At 43.5% G+C, this 24,265-nt stretch overlaps 1 protein-coding gene across 1 annotated transcript in view; it reads right to left on the bottom strand.

Annotated features, from left to right (window-relative positions):
- The window catches only part of LOC142767623 (BCL2/adenovirus E1B 19 kDa protein-interacting protein 3-like), an 85,991-nt gene that overhangs the window by 1,892 nt on the left and 59,834 nt on the right, over positions 1 to 24,265 (bottom strand). Inside the window, exons 2-5 of the mRNA XM_075869689.1 lie at positions 15,921 to 16,068; positions 14,086 to 14,140; positions 13,068 to 13,135; positions 2,491 to 2,643 (exon numbers count right to left, since the gene is read on the bottom strand). Of these exons, the coding sequence (XP_075725804.1) occupies positions 2,491 to 2,643; positions 13,068 to 13,135; positions 14,086 to 14,140; positions 15,921 to 16,068 (424 nt within the window). The remainder of the gene's footprint in view (positions 1 to 2,490; positions 2,644 to 13,067; positions 13,136 to 14,085; positions 14,141 to 15,920; positions 16,069 to 24,265) is intronic.

Raw genomic sequence — 24,265 nt, 5'->3', positions numbered from 1 at the left:
CCACTGCTCCACATCTATTTTAATGATCGTGGCACCAAAACCTATTGTGCACTGCAAGAATAACATTGTACGGCCAACACATCTGTGACTTTTCTCCAAGATTGCACACTCATAATGCCCAAAAGATGGAGGAAGATCCAGTAAGGCATCAGAAATTTTCATCAGCTCTAGATTCACTCAACAGAAGTCATGTAAATGGGTTTCACCAGAACAGAACAGAACAGAAGGTTTTATTGTGCTAAATGAAGAAGAATACATGTGCATGATATACAGAAAGAGGTCCCATAGTCAGAGACTGCAAGGGGACCTCTTGTACAATGTAGAATTGAGAATGATTGTGATGTACATAGCAGGGAGACCGAGCTACAGTAAAATGCAATTGAAACAAATAAAGTAAGAATATACTCTTGTAATCTCACAGAAACAATTTAAAAGCAAGAGTAACGCGCTAACTTCAATGACAAGTGATTACAGAACGCAACTCACAATGAACAGGAATCAATTAAGAAACAGTAAAACAGGCTAGTTAGTTGACATGATATGATTTTTTAACTTTGATTTAATTACCTTCAGGCAACGGCATACTTTAATGTCGGAAGGTAAACTATTCCAAAAGGAAATTCCGGAAAAATGAATGGTTTGTTTGCCATAATTGGTGCGAACTTTTGGCAGTAGAAAGTTATTGTTAAGGGCAAACCTTGTGACATTGTTATTTGAAAGAATGGTAGTGAAGTGAGGAAGTTGGTTATTTATAGTTCTATACATGTAAATACCAAGGTTATATTTAACTAGCTCAGATACAGTTAATATATTGTTTTCGTGAAGTAGTGACTTAGCATTCGAGAGATATGGGCTTGACGTGAGAATTCTTATCGCTTGGTTTTGAATTGTCTGAACTGAAGTAAGATGAGTGGTTTATGTGTTACGCCATGAAGTAATACAGTAAAAATGTGCGAATGAGCAAAAGAAAAATACAGTGACATAAGTATTGATGGATTGAAATAAAGACGAGATTTAATCAGTAGTCGAACGCCATACGTCATTTTTTTTCTAATATATGCAACATGTCGGTGGTATTTCAAGTTACTGTCAAGTTCAACAATATCATGTAGAGCTTGCAAGGTTTCATGAAAAAAGTGGTGCAAGTAGATGCAAAAACTCTGTCAGCTATTTTTAAATCGAGAGCCGTTGCAGAAAATTATTCACATGTGTAATGTTAATGAGAACTGACAGACAATTATGCCAAGAAAAGTATAGAGGATGGTATTAGGAGTAATTGTAATGCAACTACGAAGAAAGAAAAATGGACGAAAAGATAACTTGCCGTGGGCAGGGACAGAACCTGTGGCCTTTAAATAACGTGTCCGAAGCTCTATCAACTGAGCCACCACAGCGGCTATCCCCCTGTCCACTTTAAGGGGTATGTATGTGCACTTAAACGAGGAAGCGTCAGCCGGCGCCGCCTGTCGTCACTAGTCATTCGACCACTGGTGCGACAAGCAGATTAAATTGAATGTCTCACTCTTCCTATGCAGCACAACTGCAACCTACAACTGCAACCTAATGGTATTTAAACAGCAGAACAACACTTTGTTTAACTGAAGTTTCGAATACTCTGTGTTCTATGAATGTGAAGCAACGAATAGCTAAATATGCCACTATTGTGAGACAGTCAAGATCGTGAGAAAATTGGGCGTGAACGTGAGTGAGTACTTTGAGTGTGAGAAGGAGTGAGTATGAACGTGAGTGAGTACTCTGAGTGTGACAAGGAGTGAGTATGAACGTTAGTGAGTACTCATGAGTGGGAGTAGGCGTGAGTATGAACGTGAGTGAGTACTCATGAGTGGGAGTAGGCGTGAGTATGAACGTGAGTGAGGGCGAAGGCTGAAAAAATTGTGGTGAGTGAGTATGAGTGAGTAGTCTCTCAAAGTGCCGACCTATGCATAGAACCGCCTCGGCAAAACAGAATAAATTGGAAACCTTCGGTAGAGGCCTCCAACCTGTAGGAGACATAGAACAGGCTGCTGTCGCAGATAATGATTATAAACCAAACACCTTGCAAGAAACGCGAATCTGTGCCAATTGTCTCCACAGAGTGCCAATATTTGTGACCCTAGTATCTCTGATCAATACCACACTTGCCAGCTTATCAGGAAATTTCATGGGTGCATTTTGAAACCAGGGCCAGCTACTGCTGCCAAGCAAAACTTGAGCTTATGTAAAGAGGCCACTTCAGTAGCAATTATGTGTTGTACAGAGCATGATTTGCAGGCTTTATTAGCAAATAAGTGCTTGTAATTAAATCATATCACCAATGGTACCATCAGTAGTTTTGATTTGCTGCGGCTGTCTTGCATTGTGCAGCAGAGAGCTTGTGTTTATTCAATTTGTACATAAACATGTCCTTTTATATTTACATTAAAAAATAGATATTGGTCATGAATTTATAAAAGCCTTCATTCGAAAAGTGATTTGCTTCAAGGTTCATACCCAATGCCGGCGCCCAGTAGTATTGAGAGTATGTTGCTGAGCAGCAGTAGAGGAAAGATGTCGGCCAGGCGGATGATGCGAGAGCCACGCAGACTCAGCACAGGACGTTTCCGGATGCCACCCACGTTCACCGGGTGACGGAAGTTCCAATCCCTGTGTAAAAAAAAGTGAATCCGACCGTAAACAAACACCTCACAATGTAGCCTGAAACTACAGTTCCTGAAAGTATACGGACCTAATGCAAGGATGGGGAAAAAACAAAACAACTCTGCCGCATGGGCAGTAAGTAGCAACAGTATGATGATGGTACAGTGTTAACGATGGAGCGCATGGCTGCCAATCACAAAGACAGGCACAGCGCAAAAAACATCCTTTCCCATTTGTGTGCATGATGCGTGCTTTGCACAAAACATTGTATATAGTTTTTAAGTATGCAATATTGTTACACAGTACTAAAATTTTATTTATATCAAACTTTGTTGCTGCAAGTAAGCTTTTCCAACCTGACCCGTAATAGTTCATATCATCGACACAATACGCTGATGGAATTACATTGTTTCAGTAGATGAGCTTTCAACGAGGCATCAGGAAACCACATGCCACGCACGAAAAACATTTTCTTCGTGCTTCTCAAAATAAGTATTGGTGTGTATGTTGTTTACACATCATAATGAATGATTTGATTAAGTAACCCACAGAGTAATGTAGCTCGTCATGCAGGGAAGCATGCTAATAGCAGAGAGAATTATTCATCGCACAGAAAGCCACATTACATGGGACTTAAATCTCCGACGTTGAGTTGCTGACACGTCTGTTTTGTGATCTCGTTCAGATTTCAGATGTCGTGGTTCAGCTATATACCTATGTCTTCCTGGCCCTCTGTGTCATCACAGTTATCAGAAGTGCGAAGGCACCAGACCTTGTACAATGACATGCTCCAGCAATTGTGATTCCAGGTTCTAAGTGATAATGGAAGAGGCACCGTGGCAAAGTCCCCATACAGCAAGAGTTACTTATCAAGCACCTCCCCATTTGTCCAAACACACACCTCCAATGTAACAACATAATTAAGGGGGGGCGCGGCAAGTAAAGTGCCGATTTTGGTCAAAATATGCGATTTTCTGATTTATTTTTTTTTTCGTAATCTTCAGACCTTCAACTTCCTTGTTCTAAAATATTACAGCAAAACGTGCGCTACAAATCCCGCAAATAGTGTTTTTGCCGAGGCTAGTCGCCGAAAAGTGAGAAAAAAAAGCCCCTGAAACGGTGTTGTTCATGCGCGCAAACGCGCCAATACAGTGTACTAGAATAGGGGCAGTGTGCTCACTGCCCTATCCTTGCGGCGCTCCGCCGTAGCGCACTCTGTGTCGACTTCCACGATGCCCACCAGGGGCGCTGATGCTTGACGCACCCGAAAAACTTCTCTTGGTTCGTGTTGGCCGTGTTGGCGGACGGGGCTGGTTCGCTCAGTTCAGTTCGATCGGTTCGATTGGATCAACGTGGGTACCCCGTGTGCGTGTTCTGTGCTTTATGCTTGGATCATTGTGTAGTATGTGTTCGTGACGATGCCTAACCGCCGTCGAAATTACTGTTTTGCACCCGGTTGTCGAACTGGGTACAGTCGTGTGCAGGATGCACCACAGGCGTCTTTGTTCAGCGTCCCGCGTGATGAAGAACGGCGGAAGGAGTGGGAAAGAAATCCCCACCGTGCAGATAAGAAACTGGATGAGTTTTCTGCGGTCTGCGAACTGCATTTCGAACCGAGGTTCGTTATCAAGGAGTTCGTGCACCATATAGATGGCAAAGAGGTACACATTCCTCGTGATAAACCGATGCTGTCGGAAAACGCCGTCCCCACGATTCTTCCAAATTTGCCACAGTACCTCACGAAGAAGATGCCAAAACCAAGAGCTAAAAGGAAGATGTGCGAAAATGACCATGCAGCCGCAAAGAAAAAGAGCCGAAGTGCTCTCGAGACTGACTACACTGAATTTTCACGGGCTGCTGTTGGTGATTCAGGGGAGGACTGCGACTTGACACACGATGACGTTCCAGCGGAGCCCGAGCATTGCTTGTCGTTTTGTTATTGTTTAAAGACTCCTTCCAAGTACTGGAGTATGCATCACCATCCTGACCTTAATGGAGTGATGTATTGCTCGTCGACTTACCTTGAAGAAGGCGTTGTCACGTCCGAATAAGTTGTGTTGTTCCTCTGCGATAAACCGCCCGATGGCTACTGCAAGGTGTTTGTGAGGGGCGGCTGATTGAGGAGCGCATCATTAAATGTCAGGTAGAAGCGGAAAGTGTGCTTGAAAGTGTGGAAGTTACCGAACTCTGTATTGGTGCTCTGAATGCCAAAGATTATGACACCTGCTTTTTAACACCAGGACTCCAGAAGCAGCTCAAAATCAAGCATGCGACGTATTTCAGCATCAACTGCAGCGGCAAAGTAACAACCAAAGGTGGGTAACGAGTCACCCGATTTTCACTTGACTGAAGTAGTGCAGTTCTTTGTTACATAATTTATTACTTGCTGGCGCATTCTGGCGCCTATAAGTACTGGCAGTGCTTTCTTGTTCACAACCCAGTCAGAATTTGCTACAATTTCCGCACATTTCTATTTTCAGGTGGACAGTGCATGAGCTGCAAATACTTCAGGAAGGCTCTCTTGACAAGGAGGTCAAGAGTACAACGAACACCTTCCAGGGCTTCCAAAGCGTTGTCCAAAGGCTGAGGTTCCTTGCACGTAAAAACAAGCGCTTCGCTTCACGGATTTCCACAATGAGGGAAGATGTTGAAAAGATGCGGGCATCCAATGTAGCAGTAGCCGAAGAGACTCTAAGTGAGCAGATTTCGAAGCTTCCCCAGAAGCAACAAGAATGTGTCAGACAATGCTTTGCCGCAGCAGCAGCAAAAAAGAAAGGTTTCCGCTATAGCAAGCTGTGGATCCTGGAATGCATCATAATGAAAATGAAGAGTTCCCGCCTTTGTGAACACATCAGGGACAATGAGATACTCTCCCTTCCGAGCAAATCAACACTGAAACGATACATGGCTCTGTACAAATCAGCATTTGGCTTCAGCAAAAAAGCGTTGGAAGAATTGAAGAACAAGACCAAGACATGGACCCATTCAAAAAGCACGGCGGACTTCTTGTAGATGAGCTCAAGCTTGCAGAGCATACATCTGTGAAGCAGTCAGGTCAAATCGAAGGGTTTGTAGATTTAGGACCGTTCACTTCTGCAGCAGACAGGACCACGCATTCGGATCACGGCATGGTGATCCTATTTGTTCCGTTCGTCGGTGGATGGACGCAAGTGATCGGGACATTTGCAACCAGAGGCAACATCAAAGGCGATTTGCTAGCTCAAATAATGGTAGAGGCCACAGTGCTTACTGAGAAAAGCGGGCTTTTTGTTGACTTTATAACGTGTGACAGCGCCACTTGGAACCGTCGGATGTGGACATTGCTCGTTGTAAAGGGAACGCGTGGCAGCGTGAAGTGCAAAGTGAAACATCCAGTTGATGATAGCCGTTATTAGCACTTTGTATCGGACTTTCCCCACCTCATAAAGTGCTTGCGGAACGGACTTTTGAAGTGCTCATTTAACACACCAGATGGGGACGTAAGTCATTTTCTTTTGCCATTTATGAAAAAGGGCACATGTTTACGAAATTCGACATCTTTCAAACCACCTGGTGAAAGAAAAAGTGCTGTTTGCTTTGTTTTCCAGCTTTACTAAGCATTTTTTTTTCTCAGGTGTCGTTGTGGCATGTCAAGAAAGCCTACGATCTTGACTTCAAGAGCCTTACGTTAAAGGCAATGCCAGGAATAACCAAGTGCCACGTGGAGACAACTTCATTCGAGCAGCAGAGAGTTTCCTACGCATTCCAACTCTTTGGGGAGAGAGTTCTTCAAGGGCTCCACCTTTACAAGGATGAAATTGAGGCAAAGACAGGACCCATAGATGGCACACAGGAGTTTTTCAAGTAAGAATTTTGGAGATGTTATTTGGATGTGAGCAAGTTACTATGCATGCTTATTCATAGATATTTCACTACATAGATTAGAACTAAACCAACAAAGACAGTACAAAGTGCAAAGTTAAGGTGCGGCTGCCATGCAAGCCATAATATAACATGTATATGAAGAAACTTAAACTCATAATGATTCGAATTTTTTTTTGACAGGAGGATCAACCGCCTGATCACCATTATGACGTCTCGGCACCCAAGAGAAGCCCTGAAACCCAACTCCTCTTCAACAACAGCTCTTTCGGATTTTGTGGCGCACCTGGATTCTTGAGGGCAGCACACAGAAAAAAAAGGGGGGTTCTTGAGCCAGTCAACTGCGATTGGCCTGCGTGTCACGATATCAAGCACTATTGAGCTTCTTTCCTACCTTGCAAGTTTAGGTTATTCGTACCTTATGACATCCAGACTTTGTCAGGACCCCCTTGAGAATATGTTAGGAATAGTCAGGCAAGCCTCTGGCTGTAACGATCATCCGACACCCACTCAGTTTCTCATAACCATGAACTGCATATCTTTCTACAGTTTAGTGAAAACCGTTAGATACGGTAATGCAGATCCATGTGCACTAAGTGCCTTGCTAGACACACAGCAGAGCCGCACAAGTTGCCCTCCCAGCAACAATTTGTGGGAACAAGTAGATGTTCTGATTGCTTCGGGGAATTTACCTGAAGCCGAAGTGGTGTTGTCTTTGATGGAGCATGACGAGCACATACAGAGGAGCGACTCTCGCCTAATTTACTATGTGGCGGGATACGTTGCACGAAAGTGCGTAATGAAAACTAACTGCCAAGACTGCATGGATGCTCTCACCGGGCCATGTGAAAATGAGAATCCTGGGCTTGCTGCGCTGACGCTGCACAAGGATCGAGGTGGACTTCTCTATCCACGCGGCACACTCTTTTCGTTTGTAAAAACGCTTGAAGACATGTTTACAGAACACTTCAGCAAGAAAGAACTGCATGCTGATAGCATATTGAATGTGCTGAGTCTGGTGAAGACAAAGTGCACACGCCAAATAGGCTGCAGTGAGCATTCAGCTCGGCTCACCAAGGATGTAATCAGCTTTTACATCACAACGCGGCTTCATTCTTTGCAAAGGGCATTAATTCTGAGAAACTGGATAAGAGGAAGAGCGTGACACACCGGAAGATTGCGAAAACTTAATGAGGCAAACCTGCATGGTGCATGTTCACTGGTGCATATCAATGTGTAAATGTCTCGATTTGCCATTATTCAGCCTTTTTTTTACCCTAATATTTCTTGTGCAAATTCTTTCATCACTTATTTGTAAATAAACATTATTTCATCAATTTACATGGATCTTTATCATTTCTTTTTGATTTGCTACGTCATTAACTTGATGGATACACGAAATATGAAAATTCAGGGGCAATGAATGGAATGGACTCTGGCAGTGAAGGACAGGAGCGGGTGTACATCAATGAAAGAGGTCTCCGTCCTGCAGGACCTAACAGGCTGTTGATAATAATGATGCTACGTCTTGTTTACAGCAAGAATCACGCCACTCACCAATCATCACCTAAAGCCTTGAAGCAGCGATGCTAGAATGTTAAACGTCGTGCGTGGTTGTCGTGGGGTTAAAGTTTGGGTTTAGGGCGCGCATTCCTGCAGCAGGCACGTAATCAAGAAAAACCCGGCGTGGAGGCTGTCTAAGGCGTTGTACTGGTGAACTCAAGGACGTGTGTTCGATCCTAGCCGCAGTGGCTGTTCTCCTGACGGAGGAGAAAAACGAAACAAGCCGTGTGTCGGCATTTCGGCTGACGTTAAAAATTCTAAAGGGATATATATTAACCTGCAGCCCTCCGCTATGGCGCACCTCATAGCGGAAGTGTGGCTTCGGCCCGTTAAACTCCAAAATTTTAATTCTGACACTGCGAAAAAAAAAAAGTGCGTAGTGTTTTTTGCACCTCGGAACCGCAGTCGACATGACCACTGCATTAGCGAAACCACTTTGAACATTTAAACGGCAGGAAAATAATACGATGTCAGTTGCTTCACGCCCTGCACACTGATAAGATGCCCCAAAAGAAGTGTCGTGCATTGCATGTCGCGAACGTTGCATAATTTCTGGCATTTCAACAACTGCGCTGTGGCTCTCTACTTCGGCACGCAAAGGAGTTTCAGGTGACGCTGCGAACCGCGCCGCCTCTCGGCGTCGACACGAAGTGCGTCACCCACCGCCGCCTGTGAGCACACTGCCCCTATTCTAGTACACTGTACGTTCCAAGTTGTTGACCGTGAGCCGCCATTTTGGCAGCTTTGGAAAGAGGAGAAAGCCGGCTTCTCGATGGTCGCGGTCTCGTATTTCGTCGAGTGAAAATAAAAGCGCGAGGAGCGAGTAAAAAAACGAAAACGAAGAACGGCAATTGGCTGCGCGGGTCACGTGGTAGCAGGCGCGACCTCTTACTGGCCAAAGCTGCTCCGCGCACCTTGGCAACCTTGGAAGCGTGAGCGCATCTGCGGTCGCCGCGCCGAGAATCATCCGGCGTGCGCTTCGTTTTTTGCCAGTTTGCTGTTTTTGTGATAGTTCGCGTGCTTTTTTTACCAAGCTTTGTTTACATCGGTGGTCTCTTCTGAGTGCATGCTCATACTGCAGTGCTATGTTGCCGCAAAAAAAGTTCCGGAGCGTCCACAAGTACGGCAAGCGTCGGAAAGCTTGGAACAAAGGGCAGACGACTGCGGCTGCCGTCCCAGTCGCAGTTCCGGACGGAGCATGCTCTTCAAGCGTCACGGAGCCTCTACTCAGACCCTTCGCTGATTGTTGTGAGGCCGAGAGTGTGGAAGGTGCCACATCGTCGAATGTCGAACCGCCGGATGCCGTCGACCGTGATGGACGCTCTCGCGAACCCGATTGCGGTGGCACCGCGTCGGCAGCAGTTGCAACTCCGGGCGTTCGCACGTCGAACATTCTATCGCGAGTTTCGGCCCAGATTCCGAGCAGTGAAGAAATCGCGCAGCGGGCGCAGACAAGGCGGGATGTTTGGTATGCCGTAGCATCGAAGTCCGCCTCAAAGCGGAAGCTCGAGCTTCTGAACGAAGGCTGCGACGAAAATGACGGCGGTAAGGACTCCACATTCTTCATTGTAAATAAGAAGATGCTGAACGGTCTGCTTTCGTCAGCAAAGTGCAACAAGTGCGACGAAGGGTCGATACGCCTCGAGACTACGCACTGCCTTGGACTCGCGGCGAGGATGGAACTTTTTTGTGACAATTGTGGCATAGTGAACAGTGCGTGGTCGTCCCCGAGGTGCTCCGGGCAACAAAAAACGAACCCCTTTGAGGTAAACGTGCGTGCTTTGAGGGCTGTGCAGTCAGTTGGCAGAAAACAATCTGCCATAAATGACATTTTTTCTGCGATGGACATTTCGCATCGAGCACTGCACCACAAGTCCTACCAGAGACTGCAAAGGAAGTACAGCCACCCTGCCACCACATCAGCTGCCACTCGCATTGAAGCAGAAAGTGCACAGAAGGTGCATGACATTTACAAGGACCTAGGAGGAGTGCCAGGCAACATTGACGTCATTTACGACGGCGCGTGGATGACGAGGGGGCACAGAAGTCATATTGGCGTGGGCTGTGTAATCAAGCTGTACACAGGCTTGGTCTTGGACCACTGTGTCCTGTCCAACTACTGCCAAGGTTGTGCTGTTGGCCCTAAGCCTGGTGACGACAACTATGAGGAGTGGCTTGAGAAACACAAGCCACAGTGCCAAAAGAACACCGATGCTAATGCAGGCCAAATGGAAGTAGAAGCAGCTAGGATCATGTTTGAAAGATCGTTTACCAAGTACAAGCTTCAATACATCAATGTGCTCTGCGACGGTGACAGCCGTACGTACCTTGCCCTCACACAAGACAAGGTGTATGGCTACATGGTGATCAAGAAACAGGAGTGTGTGAACAATGTGAAAAAAAGAATGGGCACTTCCTTGCGCAACCTTCTCGATGAGCACAAATCCAAAGGCCGAGGACTGAGCATCGGTGGCAAAGGACGGCTGACACAGGGCCTGATAAAGAAGTTAACGAATTATTATGGCTGGGCCATTAAGAGCCACCCCAACGATGTTCCTGGCATGGAGAGGGCCATCATGGCCACTTATTACCATGTAACATCCACAGACCAGGATCCACACCACGACCTGTGCCCAAGTGGGACCGACTCCTGGTGCCCGCACAATCAGGCATTGGCCAAGGGAGAGCTGCTGCCGCCTCACAAACATAAACTGCCCCCTCACGTGCGAGTGGCACTGCTGACAATCTACAAGCGCCTCTCGAACAAAGAGCTCCTTGAAAGGTGTGCGCAGAAAAAAACCCAGAATGCTGTGGAGAGTATGAACAGCGTCATTTGGTCACTCCAGTCCAAGAGCCAGTTCGCCTCCCTTCGAAGTGTGGAAAGTGCAGTTGCAGATGCAGTCTGCCGTTTCAATGGTGGCTGAAAGAGTGCGCTCCAAGACATCACTGCTCAACTGGGCTTCAATCCAGGAGACTGCTCTTTGCGGCGAGCAGCCGAAAAAGATGCCAAAAGGGTAAAGAGGGCTCAAAAGGCGCATTGTTCCACGACAAAGAAGCGCGAAACTGGGTTGCGCTCTACAGAGGCCAAGGCCACAGCATCTCAGGATTACTGCCCAGGAGGATTCTGAGTGTTTTAGGCATGTTGTGAACTTCCAAACAAGGGTGAACTTTCAAAGTCAGTTTTCTCAACTCTTGATTTTCGCCTATGTGCCTTCGCTAGAACATCTGTCATTTTCTAACAAAGACTGATAGAGTCGTTCTGTTTTTTGCACTAGGCTCAAGAGGCCTTTAGCAGTGCAATAAAGCTTTATCTCTTTTCTTACTCATCATTTAAAATTTTTAGAACACATTTTATAATTACTGCGATGTGTGCGCAAAACAACATCCATGTTTTGGAAATTTTATTTATGGTTACAAGAACTAGAAAAATCAACTAATAGCTTCCTTGCACAAGTTGATGCTTTGGGAACATAATAATATGAAAAAATAATTTCATTTAGCAATAATTATCTATTTAATTGTGAAGAGCATTAATTAGTGTAATTATGCTTGTAACTCAAAAAGTACAAGAGGTGTTTGAAAACGGTTTTCATATTTGGAATCCTCACAATCATCCACATACACACACCAAATTTCATCACAAATAGTACATTAATAAAAAAATTAGCTTTACTTGCCACGTCCACCCTTAATATGTATTAGGTCATCAAGGGCACTAAGATCATACTTGATCTTTTCACTCCTTTAGAGAGAAACGTCTACGTCCACTTGGAAACTGCCACACACTGTTTAAACAAACACTTAAACCAGTGAGCACGAGTCCCTCGGACAACAACAGTACCAACATCTTTGCCTACGAATCTCTCATCAGCGTTCTCCCAACAAATGCTGCACATCACTCTCGTGCTCGTGATGCAGGCAGATGATCACTACAGGAAGTGAGGTTGTGCTCCTGTCGTCAGAATGATTGCTAAACTTTAAATGAGCGAGAAAGAAAGAAGATTAGAAAAAACGCCAGATCTCTAATGACTCCATGTCTTTTCGTTTGTTACTTGCACGCTGGCACTTCAAACAAAAACCGCCATGCGTGCATGGGACGTGCAGCACTGTCACAACGAAAGGCCTTTTTAGAGCCTTTTATACAGATTTTTGGGTAACTGCTACAAGTGCACTAGCAGGGAACCCACTACGCCATAAACAATACTTCTGTGTAGTGGGGAGGCATCCACTACGAGGTTCTTAGTCCGGAGAAGTGTGGTACCTGCTACACATTTGCAAGAAGTTTTGTGTAATTTTTTTATGCTGTGGCTGAAGACGAAGAATTACATTTAAAGTAATCAACTGGAGCATGCAACGACCCACTCTTTACACAATTCACATTGTGTAAAGGTTGTTTCTTTGCTGTTCTGAAGTGCTTTATTACACACATTATTCCAATTTCTTTCACGACATAGAGTTTGCAATGATCATGATCAGTTTGCAATGAAGTTTCAAGCACCAGCGTTGCTCAGAGGTAGAATACTGGGCTGGAACATAGGGGGCCTGGGTTCGAATCCCTGCCTGGCCTCGGGGTTTTTTATTTACTGAGTTTTTTTTCTTTATTTCACGTGACAGTAGTTACGGACACTGGTGGTGGTCCTGGCCAACTATGGTGCGATGACCCTTGTTGTGATCTCATAACAGCTTTCACAGCAAAGCAACCTCTTCCAATTTTCTGGACCTTTCACCGCGCAGTTAGTTTCGTCAGTAGTCGCCTTATCAGACACTCGCATCACAACTGGCCCTTGCTGACTGCTTTCCACACAACACTTTCTTGTGATCTCCGCATGCTTGAGAGCTAGAAATTACTGCATGGCTATCACACACACAGCAAAGGCCTCTTTCTCATAATTCTTTCCTGTTGCCTTTTTTGAAATTTTTCAAAAACTAAGCTTCGATACATTCACATGATGAGTTTTTTGATCTCAGTCCATTCAGCTGAAGCACAGAATGAGAAAGAGACTCACTTGGGAGGCTGCTGGTCAGGGCGGCTGCTCCAGTCCCAAATCCAATCAGTTGCAATCTGCTTCTCCTCCTACGGAGCAAGAGAAAAGTATTCAGGCATTTTGCATAGCCTTCTTGAATTCACTGAAACTAGGAGAGCTTAAAGATGTCATAGAAACTTCAGCGAAATTTTGTTGTAAACAATTATGCACAGTTTTCTTTTAGAATTATTTTTCTGTACTTTGTAACAAGTAGAAGTAAAAGGGTGCTATGAACAATTGGAATTGGAGTTTGTGAGACAGAGTGATTTCATGGGTAGTGCAAACTGGTCCTAACACTCGGCTACTTTCCAGACGGGCGGTGTTGTATGCGCCCAAAAACAACACATGGAGTTCAGCATATGAATGCTGTTGTGACAACGACAACAACAAACCAGGAGGAACATACGTGGTTGTCGCAAAAGCACAAAGCAGGAGCCTTTGTCCCCAACAGGCATGGCAAGGAAGGTCTGCAGTTTTCTAGCTGCCAGATACTTTCCTTTGTTCTTCTTTCTATTGTCTTCCATACAGTTTTCTTTTTTTTACCGAATATCACCGAATACAACTCTCAACATCAAGACATTATCAAATCACGGGCTGTGGATGTATACGCCTGAACAAAATTTAGTTTTTGCTTTCCGAGTTACTGAAAGCACAGCTAACTTGGGCAGTCTAACTGTAGTACTTATCATTCCTCTGTTTTCCAAGCCAGTTTGTGATGCAAGAACATTTTGAAAATATTATGGCAAATTAACAAAAAGAACAACAAATACATGCATGACGAAAACAACAAACGCGAGCTTTCTTTTTTTTTTCTCATCCTTCTACTTGGCTTAGTGCCAAACAAAAGAACGGGTTACATGCACCACTTCTGCGCTGTACTGAATGTTATCTGCCTTTATCAGGAGCACGCTCGTGTTACACGTAAGGAAATTACATGTCCACTTGACGTTGGACCAAGCAAACAATAATCAAGGCGAGGGTAAGCACAGGCGACACGTACCCTGTTTACGATGAAGGGGACGGTTTCATTTGCTGGACTGTGTGGGCTCTTGGGACTGTGGGCAAGAAGATGCCAAATCAAACACTGCAGTGCACACTGTAAGAGTTTGAGAAGTTGCCTCCTCGGCACAACACTGCTAACAAACCTCTACACGACAGATCGACAAAGGTTAAATCGCAGCAAGTTTTCTATACACTCGATTTCGAAGCTCTACTATGACTTGGGCAACAACTTCCAAAAAGTTTTTCTGATCTCTCCATTCCATATCTAGAAGATAATGGTATGGGAATGGTCTGAAGAGTGCAAATGCTGTACAAATGAAATACGTCCACGACAGAGCGCTTTCTTGCCCCATGTTTCCACAGTTCAAAGTTCTGTTTGACAAGATGTACCAACCAATATAAATGCACAAGCTGCCAACTATCTGTGAGCAAGTGTCGTTTTGTAACACCTTAAGTTCTGCCAAAAAGGTGTAAGGAACATGTGGTAATATATATAGTTTTATTTTTCCATCATCTTCAGTCTATTTCATGACATATAATGGACACTCCATGTCCATTACCATTACACGTTCATTTCCCTTACACTAAAAGTTTTGATATATGTGTATCAGTGCACAAGCACTGTACACTGTTATACATTGTATTACACTCATAACATATGAAGAGCATTATGCTGAAGATGTACATGTCCAACTGACATCGCAATGAGCTCACAGTCTAATACTGCAGTGCCTGTGAGGCTTTGCTGTAGTGTGAATTTTCTACAAATTGAAGTGCTGTAAACTGCTGCATCATATACTGAAAGTGAAAAACCTTGCTGTTAATTAGCATTTAATTTAACATGTGTGCAAACAAGGAGTTGTATAGGAATGTTTCAGTTGCTGGTGATGCTGCAAATGTCCATATGTTAAGGCAAGCCTTTCCTTGGGAACACAACTAGTAAGCCTTCACAACTTTCAGAATATCAGCTGTTACGCTACCTCCAATGACTATGGGCACCAACTGCCCTAGAATACACGACCATGCTAGGCTGAAGCTCCGCTTGAGCTAGGCTGTTTGGCTATCAACATTTGCTTACTGCCATGCTTAATAGTACGCTTATAGTAGCGAGTTCTGTGACACTGCTGTTTTGTTTTCTGATAATTACAAACTAACATGCAAAATGACTGACGTGTACCACATAAAAACAGTGTGCAAACATGTGTATTAGTGAACCCTCAACTGCACTCAGTGACAAGAAATTAGCACTGCTGAATTTTAAATGAAGTTTTTATTTGTTCTTGTATTTTTGCAATTAATGACTCATTTTGTGCATGCTCAGTGTAATTGCTAACTAGGCAACTCGTCGCGGAGTCACAACAGCTCATGGAGCAACAATACGTTCATACTTTTTATTAATCTCAGGGTCACACTCCTGTCAACCAATTCGACAAATACACCACCTCCCACTTGACCTGGTCTGTGTGATCACGGTCACTTTTCTTCAAGTTAGAAAGTGAAGGCCACGCATAATGACATGGGTTTCGGAAGGGGGGAGGTGCAAAGGGGGCACTTGCCCCCCTCAAGCCTCTTGCCCTCACCCAAGCCCCACTTTCCTTCTCTCCCAGCCCCAATGCAATACTGGTCTGCAGTCCCCCAAGAGAAAATCTTGCTGCTGACCATGCACGATGATAGCAATTTTTCGTCACGTAGGTAACCCTTAGCGGAGTTATGAACCGCCTAGTAATACGCAGCCTTGAAAGTGCATCAGATGGACATAGCCTTATTCACACAGCTTTGAAATTGCATCAGATGGACATAGCCTTATTGACCGGAAACAAAAATGTAGCTCACCTGCCACTGCCGCGTGCGGAGGACACGTTGGAGTCTCTCTGGGCCTCCAACAGCAGCTTCTCGAGGATGTGCATGTTGCCTGTTAGAGGGGGCGTGGCACGCTCGGATGCGGACGACGATGCACCATAGTACAGCTCCACCCACGACTCTGCGGGAAAAAGCAGGACCACCAAGGTTAGAGATGGGACCACAAATCTAGTTGAGGTAGTATTCTTTTGCATAAGTGCAACCATTATTTCTAATAATAAATGAAATGATACTTTCCAATTTGTTCATTAGAATCTTTCAGTGCTACAGCTCTTCGATGACTTTTTTTCACAGGCATAGTCGTATCGACAGATCTTGCCTTCGGCTGAATCATACAGGGTAATATGCGTCATAACACCTTTAAAGTACGCTGTTTCATGGGCACACATGGTCAGACAAAGACTAATACATCGGCACTGCCTAAGTTTAATCATTACATGTTGGGAAAATTTTCCGGATAACATGTCAAACTGTGAAGGCGTTTCGCCATTATCTGAATTCACTATTGTACGAAAAATTGTGGCGATCCACTGTACTCTGTTTTTAACCATTTCCATTTAGGATGATGAATTAACCTTCGTGGTGGATGACCATTTTTTTTTTCAGCTCTGTTTAAAATTTTATTTTTCTTACTCAATGTTTTTCAATAGGCCTTTAAAATAAGTACCTATACATAAAATGCAGATCATTCTAAACAGTTTCATACAAGAACATGCACAAGTATGCTGAATCTATCCAATATAAAGATTAGTGTCTGAGGAACCCATGGTATCACTTCCCTAAAGATTCTTACACTACAGTCACAATAACACAACTCTTCGTTTTTTTATGCCACGGTGCAGCAATCCATTTACCCATGAATATTGTGATAGAGGGGGAAAAAACATATCTTCCGAAATTTTTTTACAGACTTTATTAAATTTTTGACACAACACCACAGCCAAATTGATACCCCCCCTTCATGTTATTAACATATTGTTACGGTGCATCATCGACAAGAGCAAGCGTGGCACTTTGCGAAGATGAAGCAGACGCCTGTGCGTTAGGCGCTTGCATGAGAGGCAACTCAGCCATCTTGTTCGGCTGCCGATTATTCTCGGTGGACGCTATCCTATAAGCCTAAATCTTGCCCCGTCACAATATGATGACTTGCTTTCACAAATTTTGGTTCAAGCAGAACTACAAATAGCGTTCCAGCACACAGATCAAAATGGCTAAACCTCCTGGCAGCTTCTTATTAATATGTCATAGTTATTCAACTATTCAATAAATACATGTAAATTCTGCTAATTTTCTCGTATTGGATGCACATCATTGTACCTTGCCCTAACTTTCTGGCGAAGACAAGGATGCGATTCAACACTACCTACCAAAAACTAGATTTATCCAGTTGACACTTATCACAATACAGCAAAAAAAAAAAAAGACTAAACCACATGCGTATTGATTATTAAATAAAAGCATGAAGGGACTGCAAAAAAAGTAGTAAAGAAAAGCACTAGCTCCCTTTTCTTAATAGTAGAAAAGCCGAGGGCCGGTAAGAAATCCTTGGGCAGTAGAAATCCTTCCAAAAGGCCAATGTATGGTCAGCCTCATAATCAGTTATTCCTGCCCAGCCCAAGTCCAAGCTATTTTTGTAAACTCTTAATCAGATTGTGGCTCTGGCACGCGAAATCTGGTAACTTACTTATTTTTATCTTCAACTGTGTTTTTAGTGGAAAAGCCAGGAAATAAACTGAAAAGGCTACAAATAACCCTGGATGCGTCACTGGACACGTCATTGGCGAAATGTCACTGGACGCGTTGTTGACATCAAATAAAAAAAAACACAAAAGAATGGCGAGCACAAAGGGCCATGACCTTTCACCCCAGCATGAAAGCTACAGCGCAAAACAAAAAACAGGATGCTGCCATATGGCAGCTACTCAGAACAATACACAGAGACGCAGCTGGTCACACCCGTGTCATCATCAAAGAGAGCCAAAGAGAAAAGTAAACAGAAAAGAAAGGAGTGGAGCACGCGAATGGCACTCGGAGCAATCGGCCCATCAAAGAGACAGCTGTGTGCCGTCCACTTTCTCAGGCCTCCTGGTTATTCTCCAAGAACCTCTGCTCTTTTTTCTTTCAATCTTCTCCTAGCAAATCTTACGTCACCTTTAGACAGACAAAAGGAACGGGGTATTTACTTTTACATGGGTCACCAACCAATGGGCGTGCAACAAACACTGGCATGAAAAAGGAAACACTGGCCACCTGTGGATGCATTTTGTAACGATACATTTTTCAGTGTTGTTTCATGCTTTCTCATTATTTCGCATGTAACACTTGCTGCAAGAACTCATCCTTGCAGATCCTATAGCCTATGATAACAATGACAATGTTACCAGCATGCCCTTGGTTCCTCAGCCAGCTTGATGTAATTTGGAGTTAAGCACTAAATCCTAATGCTGGTCTAACGTACTGCCTACCTCTGCTAGATTACTCTTCTTCCTTAAAACTTATGGCATTTTTATAGTACAGTTGCCCATGCCTGTAGTGCCCTGAATTTATAAGGAGCAATTAATGCTTCTCAAAGGTGGACACTCTAAACAGCCTTTGTTGCACGTATATATATCTTCATTTGTAATTAAAAAGGGGTAGGGGGTTCTAAATTGTTTCCACACTTTGCTGCAGCAAGCAAGGATGCGTGTGCCTAATCACGTGGCAAATATATCCTAGGCACCTTTTAGAGAAATCTGATGTCCCTTTTGCACGAATCGTTGAGTCAAAGCATGCAGCATCACAAGCTCTCCAAAATAAAAGAGACCCTTCAAAGATTTACTTGGCACAATGGCCACTCTTAGGCCTTGCACACCTGAATTATACATGCACTTTCACCTGATTACCGATGCAGCACAGTTTTCCCAAGCTTGGAAACCCACTCTTCCCAAATGACTCGAATGTTGGCACACATGTGCACACGACTTTCTCAATAAGCCACCTCTTGTTGTAAAACAAATGTTTTATTGAAGGTCAGTGTATTCACTTAGGTTTGTTTAGTGTCCTATCAACGGGCACAAACTGGGTGTGAATTCGAACTCCAACTAGTCACAGAACAATAATACAGACGCACTAAGGAAAAAATTTACAGGTTCACAAAAAGTGGCAACATGCATGAATCCTTTAAAAGCATGCACAACTCCTAAGATTTGGAGCTGAAATTGTGGGTTACCTCCAAAAATGCTTCCTGGATGTGGAAGGCTGATTACACTTTCTGTCACAGTTATTTTGTCATAGTTATTTCCAAGTATAGTTGCGGCCAACGTGTCAGTTTTTTATTTTAGTCGCTGCTTGTGCTGAATCATAATTTTGCTGCAGCTGTCACACAATATGTGCTTGGTCTACAAGTGCTACATATGTGGATGCATGTAGTTCCAACCTAGATAGCAGGCAGGCCAATTTAATTGGGCAGCAGTGAGCTAGCGCCACAAGCAATGCTGTGTGTCCTTGAGTGTGTCAACTGTGCAATGTGCAATGACGCACTTACATTGCACAGCACCGGTGACTCAGAGCAGTGTTATATGGATTAATCAGTGATTCATTACTGTGCTGCCAGTCTCATTGCAATCACTGAAGAAATCAAACTTTATTTTGGAAGTGTTACCACGTCAATTTGAGTGCTTTGTTAGTAGTAAATGTGTGCACGTAATTCATGTATGAAGGCATCGCAGAAAGAGTGATGACTCGAAACAGAGGCCTTTCAACCATCCCATACGAAGTGTCTGCATTGTTTTTGTATTTTTCAAGCTATAAACAATAATTCCAAATGTTACCTGTAAAAAATACAGTAAAAATTTAGTTTTTCAGCTGGATTATACAAACAGGTGGACATGGCTTGCATGAGGCATCGAAGTGTGTGATCAACTAATAGACAAAACTTCACTAAGCAATAACTGTTCACTTTGTCTCCTAGGTTACAACATTTTGGAATAAATGGCGATTGGGTTTGCAAAGCTCTGCCTACAAAGAACACCCACATGCACACAGACAGGCAGATAAACGAACAGAGTGAGAGAGAGAGATAGTTGAGCCCACCACTTTACAAGTGATATGCACCGGTGAGCAATTTTTGTCTTTTATATAAGGAGTCTCTAATAAGCAGGGGGTACTTCATATGTGTTTTCTTTTTAGCACGTATTCCAATGTAGGCACATTAATGTCTCTTATAAATGGGTTTGTGTGTGTGTGTGTGTGTGTGTGCACGCAAGTTTGTGTGCGTACTATCTGCACATAAAGTACATTGCATTCTATTATTAAGCTTCAATGCATAAAATAGCACTCGTACAAAAGTAAGTACAGTGGCACACTCTTTTCCCTCAAGTAACCACACAAGTTCATAAGCACGGCATTCGTGTGTGCTCTTCCTGTCCCTTCCTCACCATTTCTGCGCAGTGTTAAACTTTATGAACACTTTATACCAACAAGGCCAACAATCTATCCTGGCTATAGCCACACAAACCATGTTCTAAGGCTGTTTTCAACATCGCCGCCGTAGGGGATCCAGAGTTTAAATCAGTATTTTAGTACCTGAAAGATATGAAGCAACCAAAACATTGGCAAACACAAAAAAACTTGCAGGGACAATTTCCTATTATATGGCAGATGTTTTTTTGCTGAGATGCCGGCCTGTATTAGCCACAATGTTATCTTATTTTCTCCGCTATTTCCCAGAGCTTTATCACAAGCATAGGCTGAGATGGCATTCTTTCCTACGCACGCCATCTGCCTTATCTTCATGCTATAAACAATTCATTCGCTATCATGTCACATGGCATCGGGGTGGCTTAACGAGAGACATCTTCACGAGATCATCAGAGCCACTCATTATCAGGAAGATTATCCACGCGACATCAACCACCATAAACATTTGACTCCTTGCCTAGCAAAGGTCAAATCAATTCCCACTGTACCCTGACGCCGTATTCCGAGATGATCATATTTGGCGATACTGTTGCTTAAGGTTAACAGCGCGAGCAAAACATGGCCACGAACAGGAAACACATGGGACAAGCACTGACTTTCAACTTAAATTTTATTGACAAGAACGCTCTTATAAATAGCTGAGCAAACAGTTGAACAACAAACCTACAAAAAAAGGACACCAATGCAAAGATCGGAAGCCAATAGAAACCACTCACATTGTTAACCTTAATTATGCAACGACCTACTAGTCCAGCGAGCTACGTTATTAAGATGCTGTTGCCTTGCATGACCTAGACTCTTGCGTCCAATGACAGACGCAAGGCCCGTCTTTCTTCAAGCAGCCAATCAGCGTGTACCGAGAGCAATATTATGGCGGTATCTCCACCTTAGAATACAGCCCCTGCTTCAGGAAAGTGACAGCCAAGCACTCTTTCCTGGAATTCTAGTCTCACTTTCTCGACCCCTAGCTGCTCGGGAAACATGGTTGGCAAATAGAGATGGGGACCAAGAAACAAATCAGGAGAATGCCAATTAAACCAGCGCCTACGACGCAAGCGCTAAGGTGAACCAGGTGCAAACAAAAGGAGAAGTACCCCGACTCGGAAGGTTTGTAGGTATAGGCGCTCAGAGGTCCCTGGAACTATGCCAGAGAGTTGCACAGTGCGTCGCTGTCTGTCGACACGCATGCGGCAGACGACGGCCTCTTACTAGCCTCTTAACCCCCTCCTACTAGAAGCGAACAGCTGCCAAGAACCCGCGCATTGCCCCATTGCTGACGATGAAAGCGGCCATCACGTCAGCATCAGATGCGCCACATGACTTGAACTGGAGGGTGGGTTGAAGAATCACGCGACTGGCAGAACAAAAACACAACAAGGCGTTTACAGTGAACGGCGAGATGTGTGGCGTACCCGCGTCTGGAACTGCAGACTTTGCAGGTCCATTAAGAACTGGAGACACTCACAAAAATAAAGTTAACTGCCCCATCCCTTAAAGTTGCAAATGTTTTAGAAGGACCGTCAAGTGCTGAGCGTATCTGTTTGCACTCGTGTGGGTGAAAACACAGACTCGACAAATAGTGACAAGCTTGCGTTCTCTTTTTCAGTGTGAGCCGTCAATAAAACTCATTAAGTACAAGCAACATGTTGCTCCGTTGATTTAAGACTCTTTTTTTTTTTCTTACGCTGTACAAATCAAGTGCTATCAATTCACTAACGCTGAAGATTTTCCTACTTGAACAAAAAAGTGAACTGCATCTCTTGATAATGTTGCTTTTGTAAAAGTGTTGCTGCTGTTAGTATTATACTAGTATACATTAGTATAGTTGTATATGAAAACATGCGAAAACAGGAAAAGGGACTTAGCAAAGGGGGCAGGCCAGCAACTGCCACCAGGGCTGACTTGATACTTGTACACTCTCAGAAAAAACTAATACAAACACAAGGTACTGGGAAATTAAGCAAAAGGGAGGAAAATAACAAAATACAATGTTACACAGGCAAAAGATAATGACTGAACAGTGCATGCCAGTAGGGAGACAACAGACATGTACCTTAACAAAAAGTTAAACAAAAATGATATGCTCTACAAAAGGGAGGCAACAGGAAATTATTTACGTAATTAATAAAGCACCAACGTCAATTCGGTGTGTAACCAGATAGTTATCAAGGGTCTGAGACTACTAACAAAAGTGTTTTCCTCAGACTTTTTTTTCGATATCATTAGCACAAAGCCAGGATTTCTTTGGTACAGTATTTTTTTGAGCTGCTACCTTTCTTGTAAAAGTTTGTGAAAATGCAAAAGGCAAAATAAACACCAGCAGCCCCTTCGTTTATGTATATAGGAGTGCATAATTCAGCCGAATGCTTGGCTATACATAGCATGAGTGAAATAAAAACAACATACGTACATTACAGACCATTAAAATAAATCAATAACATTGTACCACTTAATAGTAAAAGGAAAAGAACTTTGACACAAAACATGTCTTTGCAATAGACACAAGGCATGATATAAAGGATGTAATATTACCTGGTTGATGAAAGTGTTGAAAAAGTGATGTGACCTAGCAAAAGGGATTGTGGAAAACTTCCTTGTGCGAGAAATTTCAAAAATCCAGAAAGATGTTTCCAGAGTGTGGTTAGGTTCTGGGCAGAAAGCTTAGAAAAGGTGATAATTGTTTATTCTTCATATCTAAAACTATACTAGGAATATGAGGGATACTGTAGTGGAGTGTTCCGAAATTTCCACCACCTGTGGCTCGGTACCATGCACGGGAATGTAAACACACGGGCCTGTAGTATTTCACGTCCATCAGAATGTGGCTGCCACGACTGGGATTCAATCCCGCAACCTTCAGTTTAAGCAGTGAAGCACCTTAACCACTAGAGCACCGCGGTGGGTTGACGTGTCGCCGAGGGTGAGAAAGAGCCGCCGTTAATTTTCGGGAACTGTGGTGCCCAGAGACACCAGCAACAAAAAAAGCCAGACAGTTAAAGCAAGCAACACATATTTCGTTACGAAAGTTACGCAAACACAGAAAGCAATGCAAGGCAAAGGGAAGTGTGATAGCTATGCAAAGTGTCTAAACTGCCCAGACACTGCACTCATGAGCACTATATTTAAGCCAGTTTTGCAACGCACCGATATGGCTGCCTGCTTGCCAGCAATGAGAGAGTTTACGCTGGACAGCGATGTATGTGTGCTTGGGCTCCCGATGCCATCCGATTATTAATGGGAGGCAGTAACAAAGCAGGTGTGGAAACCGACACGATAAAGGAGACAGGCCTTACATAACTCCTTTACAGCCTTAAGGGTGCACTTGGATAAAAGAGATGAGTAACATGCTAAATCGGTAAAAACCGACAAGTGTTTGTTCGAAATTATGCTTTTGTTAACCTCTCAGTAATAGGTAACTTATAACGACAGCAGATTGATACTTCCAACTTTTTAATTTTGCATCAGAATTGCACCCCTGGTATCAGCTATTTTTCCCAACAGACTAATATTAGATTACCTCTGAAGCTGTAGGTGTTTTTAGGCTAATGCAGTGCTTGCAATCTAAACCACCTTTTTGTTATTGCTAATAACCACCTTTTCTTACTGCTAAGATGCCTGTGTGACTTTTATTTGTGTTCATCATATATTCGACGTTTTTTTTTACGTTTTCCACCCCTCAAAATACTCTCTGCAGGATGATGTTACTATAAAGTAAATATAAGAAGTCAAAAACGTCATTAAAAAGATAATTTTGAAGTAAAAATTTTGTATTACTTAGGATGTTACACACTTATTTTACTTCTGGTTTTTTTATAAGATGTAGTCTAGCCCAAATCACAATCATTAAGAAATGTTGC

The sequence above is a fragment of the Rhipicephalus microplus genome, chromosome 7 (genome assembly GCF_043290135.1).
Source record: "Rhipicephalus microplus isolate Deutch F79 chromosome 7, USDA_Rmic, whole genome shotgun sequence".
NCBI lineage: Eukaryota > Metazoa > Arthropoda > Arachnida > Ixodida > Ixodidae > Rhipicephalus > Rhipicephalus microplus.
The sequence above is the reverse complement of the archived record's forward strand: the minus strand, read 5'-3'. Positions and strand labels throughout refer to the sequence as shown.